The sequence below is a fragment of the Caloenas nicobarica genome, chromosome 4 (assembly GCF_036013445.1).
Source record: "Caloenas nicobarica isolate bCalNic1 chromosome 4, bCalNic1.hap1, whole genome shotgun sequence".
Classification (NCBI taxonomy): domain Eukaryota; kingdom Metazoa; phylum Chordata; class Aves; order Columbiformes; family Columbidae; genus Caloenas; species Caloenas nicobarica.
Genome location: NC_088248.1, coordinates 56,144,326 through 56,155,707, shown reverse-complemented (window position 1 = coordinate 56,155,707; position 11,382 = coordinate 56,144,326). Strand labels below are relative to the sequence as shown.

Below are 11,382 nucleotides of genomic sequence, written 5' to 3'. Positions count from 1 at the left end.
AAGAATACTGGCAGTGCTGGTAATAAGAAACCTAGAGTTTACTTCCAAAGGGAAGACAGTTCATTAACATTTTAATTTGTTTCTCAACAGTTCAATTATAACATGCCTAATGTACTGGACATGAACCTTAGGGGCCATGAACTAAACTGTAAATCAGAAAAAAATGACCTCACTCTTTTCATGAAGATGCAGATGTGACTTTTTGGGGAACTTTTATTGCTTTCAAACCACCTTATTCTGAAATCTCTTTTAAGAGGCACGCCTCCTTCACCCATTAATGTTTAGGGCAACACTCAATAAATCGATGAGAAATTTTTCTTTTCCACTGCAATCTGGAGTTCTGCATCTGAAAATAAAGTGCACACAAATGTCAGTGAACACAACAGTAAAGATTTGTTCTTAAAAAGGACCATAAAAAGTGGTAACATGACTCTTTTTTCAATTGCAAAAAATGTATGGCACAATGAATGTGTTAGGTAACTTTGTCTGTATGGTAAAGCTTTCTCGTGGTTAAGTCAGTTGTCAATTAACTTGAATTAATTGATTGCAAAATAATTTAACAATTAATTTCAACATACAAATCTAGATACCGATGTTTGTTCCAAGAAATCTATGGAAAAGAGTTCTGATTCTGGGAAAGAAAACAGTTTCTGTGTACATAGTAGTTCAGAAGTTGTTATTAAATCCAGATAGTGATGTGGACTCTAGCTTCTTTAAATTTATTGTCTGAAAATGGAGTATATAAATATGAATCTTAATGAGATTTTTTTCCTCAGAGTAAAGCCTATATTATTTTGCTTGCATTCAGAGTTTTTCCTCCTGTTGCCCTAGTAGACATTTTATCTTGATAATAAAAAAAAAAAAAAAAAAAGGAGAAAGTAAGTGATTTTTCCAATCCAAGGAGCATATAAACTGGCCCTCTCTTTAAGATCTAATCATAAATCCAGCTGCACAGGTAGTATCCTTTTACTGTGCAATTTCTTTTTGCAGTTCATTAATTGTAAAGAGATAACTTGAAAGAAAAAGAAAATAATTTTATGATTTTATGGTAGTGTCTTGCATGGCCATGGGGATGGGATACACTTTTATGTGTTCTTCTCACTAATCATACATCAGGGAATAGAAAGGTGGACATCAATAGCTAAGAAGCTGAAAACATTTATAAGAATGGGCAACATATTGTGCTTTTGGAGGCAATAACCTATCTGGCCTGCCTTTAATTTTTACTCCTTATTTTTCAGCTCTGAAGAGCTGACAACAGGCAAGGCTAAGGAAGATTCTCATCATAGGTGTTAAGTAAAAACAAGGGAATGTGAGTGCAACAGAACACAATTTGACCACTCTTCATTTAATAAATAATAAAAATATAACTGAGTGCAAATCTCAGGTACGGGCCAGAGCACATGCTCAAAGTTGTAAAAATACTTTGTTCTTTATAGAGCAGGGGTTTTCACCTTTCTCATCCTAGCTGTGTATTCTAGACATACCAGACAAATTGTAGAACTCTGCAGATCAGTTTAGTCCTAAAAATGATTTTTCCAAAAGCTACAGCAGAGAAGTAATCAGCAACAATCAGTAAAAAACACATGACCAGATGCATACCAACAAGGCCTAAGTCTGGACTACGGTGTTCACAAGCTGGAAGGGAATTGGAGAAAGTCCTAAATTCTACTTGCTTAAACTACATTTGAGGCCTTTTTAAAATTTCTGAAATAAAAAAAATGGTGAAATCCTGGAGAGGACATTTATCTTTGAAGTCTTTTGCAAAACACAGATGCAATTTCTTGACAATGACTTCTCACCTTGATTCAAGCCTTTTGAAATATTATTTTGATCACCCTCACTCACTTGATGGAGAAAGCAATTCTAAAGCCAAGAGTATTCATCTATAGCAGAACTGATATGTATTTCGGCATGGGTGTCATCCCTCTGTTTTGTTATATGCCTCTCAAAAATAATTTTATATAGGAACCTTGTGCAAACACATTAAGGAGGAGGCTCTTTTTTTTTTTTAAATAGAATTTTCAAGATGAATCTCTGGCTGTACATTTCGAATTCTAAACTAATGCGGGTCATTTTGAAACCAAATGAGTTTGGAGAAAGAGGAGATGGCCACAAGAGACTCAACTGGACATAAATTGACTGCTAACTGCAGAAATGTCAGATTCCCTGTAACTACTTCATCATCAATAGCTGTAACAAATTAAGGTTGTATTACTCAAGTAAGCAACATATTAATGACTGTTGAATTTCAATAGCAATATTTTGCCTAATGCTGTCAGGACGTTTTGACAAATTCCAATAGTAAATGGTAAATATCCTAAATTTGCATTTTTTATGAATTCAGTCGTCTATAAGAAACTTCCAAATTCTTCATGACCGACATTAGAAAAGATGAATAATCATCACAGGATATGTATTTATCCCATTCAGAGAGCATTAAACGAATTAATGCTGCATTGATGTAGCTAATTTGTAGGAAAACAGACCTTCATAAAAGGTCTTTTAAAAATATTTCACATTTAGTAACTTCTCTCTATCAAGATTTAAGTCTCGGAAGATAAGGTTTCAAAATGAAACTCACTAATATTGAAAATTCATAGAAAGTTCAAGCTAGTGAGAACTTTTCTTTAAAAGCTGGGAGAAAAAAAACCAATGAACCTGAATTAACTCTTATTTTTCTATTTACTGAGTAAAAAAACTTTCTTAAGCGAATGGTGGGATTTCTTGCTATTTTACATATATTTAATTTTTTTTTCTGTACACTAGTTTTTAGAACAGATCCTATGCCAACATTTTCAAAACTCATTTACTTGTCTAAGCTGTGCTATACGAGATCAAAAAGTGACAGCAAGTGAACTAAACCAACAGCCTCCAGGATATGGATAAAATGTACTGTTGTTTCACTCAGTTATTTAAACAAGACTCCAAGACATATTCTCCTACACAAAAGTTGTTTTATCTCCCATGAAACCTAGTTTCTCTGGAAGGAAAGCCTGTAAGGATCCTCATGTGAAAAATGTTTTACCTATAAAAGAAGCCTAGGAAGACCTTAAGATTGTTATAGGCAATTTATGATGTTTATCATCCAGTGAGCTTGAAAAGTTCCTGTGTATAAGATGAATGAGTAAGAAGTGGAAGAAAACCAACAATCCCGAAAACAAATTAAGTGCTGGACACCAATCACAAGTGAAACTACTAAGACACACCAAACTAAAGGCTAATGGCTAAAGCCTATTTGAAGAAATTATATTTCAATCACACTGTAATTTAAATAGACACAAAAAGTAAAACTAGTCAGATACAAACAAATTATTAGCTTTAAAAAGGAACATATTGGAATGTAGATAGGGGAGAAAATAACAAGTTCTAAAACTCATATGTAAAACAAACCTCAATTTATTCAGACCTGTTAGTTCTTAAGCAGTCTGCAGTACTGGACAAACCAATGCTAATTAAATTTTGAAAGAAAAGGCTTTACTGTTTATGTAACCAAAGGTATAATTTGCAAGAAATTGCATTCTTCTTACCAGGCACAACACATATTATAGGATCATCAAGGCAATGAACTAAAACAATTTAAAAAGGCAAACAGAGTACATCTGCTTTAGTTTGCCTTCTAATTTGCTGAGGAATACAAATGTAAGTATGTAGAAGACCTTCAGAGGCATTCATAGAAATAAATTACAGAACTTTGTAACACCTATTTGTCAACATCAAAACCTCTATCTCTTGGCCAGCTCAGTGAAATGCTTTTATAGTGAAACACTGAGAACACCTCTACCAGGACTTACGACAAAGGTTAAGGCAAGCTTGACCATAATGCACATACCATCCGCAAACAAAGCCAAAGTCAATAGTCAAGAGATGTCATCGGATCTAAACACAAAGCAGGGCTAAAGTTTGAGTCACAAATTAGAAAACCAGAGCAAAACCACATCAAGCCAATGAGCAGAATGAGAATGTATATGGAAGACAACCTGGGATGTTCCAGAGTCTATGACATTGAATAGGGTCTAGAACAATAAGCAGGAAGGCCAGGTAGGCCAAGCAAGTACTAAAGCGCTCCAAAAACCTGAAGTACATTGCAAGAGTAGAAGTTCAGAGGAAGATAACAATTGCCTACTGCAACTGTGACATGAACATCCACGTCCTTCTTCCTCTCCAGTATGACAGATTGCCATGGTTTTCTAGTAAAGCATGAGTAGCAAAGCATAACAGGAATATTCGCAAAGAAATTTCAGCAGAGACAATAACTAGACAGTTAGGCTACAGCAGTGGTAAGAACTAAAATAGCAGGACTGTTTTTCCCCTTAACTTAGCTGCAGACAGATCCCATTTGCAGTGAAGTTGCAAATAAAGCACTACAACATTCAAATCTAGTGTGAAACTTGAAGAAAACTTTGTAAGGCTTCCTGCCTTTTTTACAGAGCACAATTTAGCTTGAAACACCACAGAGTTTCACAGAAGCAGGAATACTGTACAGACCATATCTAAGCATTCTGAATCTTGCCAGTCAATCTTGCTGCAATAGGCTCAGTTTTGCAAGTTAGTACATATTTTTTCAAACCATTCAACTTGGAATATATCCCATCCATCAAGGTAATCTTTCTCTATCCCACACATACCTAGTTCAGGTTTCCTAATGTAATTTATAGAAACTGAAGATTTGCCTTAAATAGCACAAGCTGAATGTATTTTTAGAGCATGCTGTGCTCGCAACAAGAACTTGAGTCAGTATTTACTTGGGTGTGGTTTTCTGTATTTTTATTTGTTTTTCAAATTCAATTTCCATTTGGACTCACACACAACCGAAGTTGTTCTGATTCAGATGACAGCAACAGTCTGACACCTCATTCTGTCCTCCTGAAACAGCTTGCACTGGACAACAGGATTAAAAACTCATAAAGGTGATATGACAGGGTAGGCTCATAACCAAGTATCTCAGCCAGTGAGACACGCACCCCTTACCTCCTGACTCCTGCTGGCACCACCACCATCCCCAGCAGAGCACGTAAGTTTTTTCCCAGACTCCTTAACCTGGAACTTGGGATGTGGAGCTGGTAGTAACCTGGTAGCACTCATAGGAACACAAACTGTGCCAGCACTGTGTCAGGGGGGACAAGAATCATAGCAATTAGATAAAATTCCTGTAACTTCGGCGCTCTGATAAACGTGTATCTGCAGAGCAGTCCAAAACTACTTCTCTATGTGGCCATGGAAGGCGCCTCAGGGATGCCTCTGGCATCCTAACAACTCGCTTTAGGCACAACAGCCCAAAGCTCTTCACAATGAAGAAACAAAAAAAAAAAAAAAAAAACAAAAAAAAAAAAATCAATGACATGGCCAAACCCTCCCAGTTAACTGAAGGAATCTTTGGGGAAATCCTTCCCCTTCTGGACAGATTCTTGGATGACATTTGCAAAACCTTAAAATGTAGAAATTGTGTCCCAACCTGAGTCACACAGTAAAGGCAAGCTCTGCATCAGCTCACTCTGTAGATCTCATCTGGTTCAACTGACCCCACACTAACGCAGTCTCTGCTGGGGGACAAAAACTGTTCGAACTGCTCTTTTGAACTGGTAGCCCAAAATAATATCTCAGAAAATGATCTGTTTCAAAGAAAAATGCCAATATGGTAGCCAACAATCAGCTCAACTAAAGGAAAAAATAAAGCAGATTCCAGATTTTTTAATTCGGGTTTGGTGTCATTTCCTTCCGCAATCCTGATAAATGTGAGAAAAAACACACAAACAGATATCAGGCACTATGTTAAAACAATTAGCATAAATCAGGTTTACATGTCAGCTTTACACCTACATTCACTGCAGAAGTCTAAGGTGGTAAAGATGAACCTGAGATTTACTGAAATTTTTTAATCCTAGTCTTCCCACTTTAATAATCCATACATAAAATACTTGTCTCTCATTTAATTTAATTTTGTTGATCAGAAAGTAAACACCAGGCTATTCAATATGAAAAGACAGAGATATTTTTGTAAACATTTTTATTGATTTAATTTTTTACTGAAAAAATCCATTGCCTATTTTAGAGAAATAGCATTTATTCAAATAATTACTATTTATTGTCTGAAAGTTACTCTTCCTTTACCATTCCACAACATAACAGAGGAAGAATAAAAGATCAGCAGCCATTAAGGTACTGCAATAAAACATCTATTCTTCAGGTCTTAAATCAGTCTGAAATCTCTAGTGCAACAATGATATATCAGATAATTTGTCCAAAACTTTGATAGCTATTTGAAATAATTCATTGCAAATTTAGTTTCTATTTTCCCAAATAAATTTTCCTTGGGTTAACATTGTCACCATTCAATGTATCTCTGTGGATGTGCACATAACTGTACGCACACATGCACATGTACAGAGTGAATGTGTATACACACATACAACCCCAAATTTAAACATATTTTAGTAAACATATTTTCTTCTTGATTTTTAGGGCCTTTTAACAACAGCCATACAGATACTTTATCTGTGATATGCTTTTGAAATAGAACAAATGTTTCTGTAGTCCTTAGATCCAATAAAAACACACAAAACATTTTCTTCACAGACATACTTCAATGCACGAAACCCTTCCATTGCTCCATTTATTCCATTAGTGTAGAGGCTTAAATGATGCACGAGGCTTTCAGCAGAGGTAAAGGTCATTTTTAAGAACCCAGTAAAGAGATAAACAATACAGCAACCATTAACTCAATACTGAAAAATACCTGCAAATAAAAGTACAACTGTAAACAGTATATTCAGGTCCAGCCTCAGTCAGAAAGTAATTTCTCTTGATGGCACTAGGCCCTGATTCAAATCAGCATTTAAGAATGTGCTTATTAACATTAAGCATCAGCTTTAGTCAATGCAATTTAAGTTCAGGCTTATATGCTTTCTTGAGCCAGAGCCTCAATGATTAGAAGAGGCTCAATTACAAATTAAAAGTAGCAAACCAGTCAATAGTACACTAGGAAAATAAAAATCTACAAACTTGTCTCAGATTTAACAACTGGTCAAATATGGTAAGCGCGAAGTCTAAAAGACTAAGGTTGCTTTGTCAGGGCTACATTCCAGATGAATAAATACAAAACATGATAAAATATTTGAGTTTGATCTCATTTTCCTTGTACTTCTTAGCAGAGTTGCCAGATACATTATTTGAGTCATTTGTCTGATTTCTTCGATCAAACAAATTATTTTTCCAATTAAGCTGCTCAATGCAATCAAGAATAGAAGTAAATGATGTGAGAAATGTTACAGCACCTGTGACTACCAAAAATAGAAGACAGGATAAGTGAGCATACTGCTTCTTTACGGGAAGAAATTCAGTAACATAAAGCAGCTTCAAAACTATCCATTAATAAAAATTTAAATTCTTTCATGCTGATTAAATTTAATTTTTCCTCTGAAAATTTAAGGAATTAAGACACTACTTTAAGCAATTTTCAACAAACCACTTATTTTATTCAAAGTTTAAAAAGTTTAAAATTCTCTTTTCTAACCTAAGAGGTCTGGCCAAATCCAATAAAACTTGAGGAACACTAAAGGCATCACTAAGTTCTTAAAAGGCTGGTGAAAATCTGTGGCAGAGTGGCTAATCAGACCACAAAAGTGACAGCCACAAAATAAAGCAGATGCCATTATTAATGCCTCCCCTGAAGCAAAGGTGCAGTGTGAGCTCATTAGCTCTCTGCTCTGTTGGTTCTGCTGCTTAACCAGGCAGCACCTGCAACACTGGAAACAGCCTCAGGACAGCAGTGCCTTTTGCCCATCCAGCTGTTATGGGACACAGTAAAAACAGATATGCCATAAGCGAGGAAGGAAGCAATCCCATGGGACAAGCGAAAGTGAGATCCACAAAACAACTGAAGAAAACCAAACCATTTCATAGCTCGCACAGGTATTTTGAAGCCAGATTCTGATTTTTAGATATAAGGAACTCGGGGCTTAAAAACTAAAGCAGCTGCAGGGTAGTACATCGTGTGTCTTCAGGAACTGCCGCCTACATACTCAGAATGCAGCAAATGAGGTGAGGCTGTCTCAGCCTTGGGACCTGTCCTCACACACAGAAGGTGATCCGTACGACAGTTGTAGCACAAGCACTTCTTAGTCCCCGCAAACAGCGTACTGTTCACCTCGCTCCTCATGGTAAAGGGAAGGGTTAATCTACTCACCCATTTAGTAACTGGCACTTCTTAACTAAGTTAGCACCCTTCTGATAGATATGTTTGTGTGGGGACCATTTTTGTTACGGAAATTAATTTCTCATGTGAATATTGTATATTCATCAGATGCCAGCAACTTTCTCAGCGCCAAGCAAGCTCTATCCAAACAGCGACAGAACAGTCTGCCTTTGTCAGCCTGAGCTAACCAAGGTCTGTTTAAATTATCACCTCAGCCTGTTGAGCAAAAAGAAATTATGCTACTCTTCCAGATCATATACCCTTTTAAATTAGACGTTGCTTTGAAGACTTATTTTTGTCATCCTCAGTATTCTCCCTCATTCCTTAGATGTCATAATCAGATGTACACCGTATAGACACAGTTTTGAGATGTCAGAACTAACACATTGTCTTATCTACTACATTCCTCTCCCTTTTGATTCTTTCACATGCCACTCTGTCGGACCACAAATCTATGGAAGCAAGTACTAATTTTATTCTTAAATTAAAAAAAACCAAAACCAAAACAAAACAAACACCATGCAAAAATCACTTTTCAAAGCAGATATTACTCATTTTTATAGTGTTACACAATTAAAAATATTGCTGGCCAACTGTATGAATTTCAGTGTATATCTTGTCTTCCTTTCAAAAAGTTATCTTTCCAGTATTTAAAAGATAGTACAGAATATAAACAGAGCAAAAGCTTTTGATAGAGCTTAGAATTATTATATCAAAGAAAACCTGCAACAAAAAAAATAATAGACAAAACCCTGGTGTCATTGCACTGCACAGGAAAACTTCCAAATTTTACAGGTTTTATATATTTAGTTCTCCCTGCTCAATCTTAAATTATAACGTGGCATACACATATACAAAATCAACAGCTGCGTATAAACAAATTATATTTCCTCTGCACTGTACAAACATCCAAAAAAGACAACTTTTGTCCAGGGAATACAGACACATATTACATACATATTATATATATTAGCTTCAGAGACAGGATATCAGCTGGAAGTTTCATCATGAAGTGCTCTGTTCTTCTGAAGCACTGTATTTAGTTCCTGAATCACATTTGATGGCAATTTGTTGTCTAATTCCAAAGTAGTTTTGTTTGGTTTGTTCTTCTTTTTCTTCGGTGCCCTGTGTGATCTTTGGTGTAGGTCAGTCATCCCTGCACCTACATCCTCAACAGAAATCAAGTTCCGATGTGTTTTTGCATGATTTCGCACCTTCTCCTCCTTCCGTTCCAAACACTGTGCCACAATAGATGCTTTTTCTTTCAAGTTTTTTCTATCTTCCAGAAAGTCATTTTCATGATGCTCACCAAATTTTGATTTCCCAGACTGCAGTGCTATATTCTGAGCAAACGAGCAAAGAGAAGATCATTCACATTAGCATAATATTAAATATTTAGACTGCAATTTTTGCTCATTAGTTTCACATAAGTTTAAAAGAAAAATCAATTTAACTCAAGCTGAGACAGCACAGTTAATAGTTTTAAATTCCAACAATTTGTGCTATTAATAATTAGCAAGCATTTTTAGTGGAAATATTTTCTCTATTAGTGATACTTCTGAAAATTCCATAAATCTTTCAATTAAATGTACCATGACAATGAAGTCATTAATTTTCATGTGTTTACAATTTGGTTTTTCATTCTACCACAGCAGACTAAGTTTTCATGTTTTACAGCAAACCCATATACTCTTAAAAACCCAGAATTCTTAAATTGAACAAACACAACTCAGAATTTTGCAATTTTGCCAACTTAATGTCTGAGCTACATGAAAGTATGAAAGATAATTTTATATGATCACATAAACATTCTCAGCAGCTGTTCAGTACTCCTTGATAAATTATAAAGACTGGCTGCTTTTTCAAATTTTGGCTAGTAATTTTAAATAACATACTAAGAACTCAGATAAAACAACAAACTGATGGCAATGCAACTGTTCCATGCTGTTGGACTATTTTCAGGTTCTTAAGCTGCAGAAAATGAAAGGTAAATCAAACGCTGCATCTAAATTTGCAACTGGTGTGGCCCATTAGGACCACATCTGTACAGTGAAACAAAAGTAAACAGAAGTGCTGGGAACCTGACATCCACACTAACACTATTTTTCAGGGCTGTGTTTTGTTTTGGTTTTTTGCTTTAGCTTTCTCCTCCTGGCAGAAGGCCTATTTTTTGGCTGTAGTGCATTAGATATGCTCCTGCAGAATACCTTCAACTTCAGTTTCATCTGAAAGCAATCCAAGTTCACACGCTCCAGAACCAATCCACAATACAAAGCAGAACACAGTAAATGGGAACAACTGGAAGATCTGCTCCTAAAGCACACTCCTGATCCTAACTAGAACACTCATCTAGATGTATCTCAACTAGCTCTTCTCTAGGTGTTTGAATATTTTTTCACACTTGCTTTAACATACATGAGGTAACAAAATTCCATTTGACAACTTGCCCATATGCTATGGATGAGTAACTCCATAAAAATCCAGCCAAACTGAACAAGTGTCACACAGGAAAGACAAAAAGACCCGAAGTCTCCCCCAGCTTTGAGTACCTTCTAGTAGTCAACAAAGATGTCATACACTAAAGAAATCCAAGGCCTTATTTTCTTCAAGAACTATAAGGTTCTTTCACAAAATGAATGATCTGCCTACTGCCACACCAACGGAGCAGACAGAATACAATAAATTCCTCTGCCATTCTTATTTGCCTTTATATTTAAAGTGACATTTCTTTCTTCATGAAGACAGCAAACATAAACCCATTACAAAAAATGAGTGTCGATGCAGCAAATTAGTTACTGGGGAGGAAGAAAAACAATAAATATTAAATGAGTTTACATTAAAGAGATCGAAGCTATAAAACAATGTCTAAATTTGTGCAGTCTCTTGAAATTTCACCTGAGCTAGCATCTGTTCAATAATAAAATAAACAAACATTTGGGTGACACAAATCACAATTTTTAAAAGAGCAGATAGAGGGGTTATTTTATTGATATCACTTTTAGCATTAAGGAGGCTGGTATTTCTATTTGCATTCACCAAGAATGAAAACTACTCATTAATAATGAAGCACCGGTGGCCATCACATGTCCAAAAAAACCAAAAACAAAAACACAAGCAAAAAAACAAAACAAAGCAAACAAAAAAACCCACCCACAACAGTCCCAGAACAACAATGCAGGCAAGAGTTC

At 35.7% G+C, this 11,382-nt stretch overlaps 1 protein-coding gene across 1 annotated transcript in view; it reads right to left on the bottom strand.

Annotated features, from left to right (window-relative positions):
- Positions 1-7,444: 7,444 nt before the first annotated feature.
- Positions 7,445-11,382, bottom strand: part of ARAP2 (ArfGAP with RhoGAP domain, ankyrin repeat and PH domain 2) — a 128,600-nt gene continuing 124,662 nt past the window's right edge. Inside the window, exon 32 of the mRNA XM_065633336.1 lies at positions 7,445-9,537. Within this exon, the coding sequence (XP_065489408.1) occupies positions 9,184-9,537 (354 nt within the window). The 3' untranslated portion in view covers positions 7,445-9,183. The remainder of the gene's footprint in view (positions 9,538-11,382) is intronic.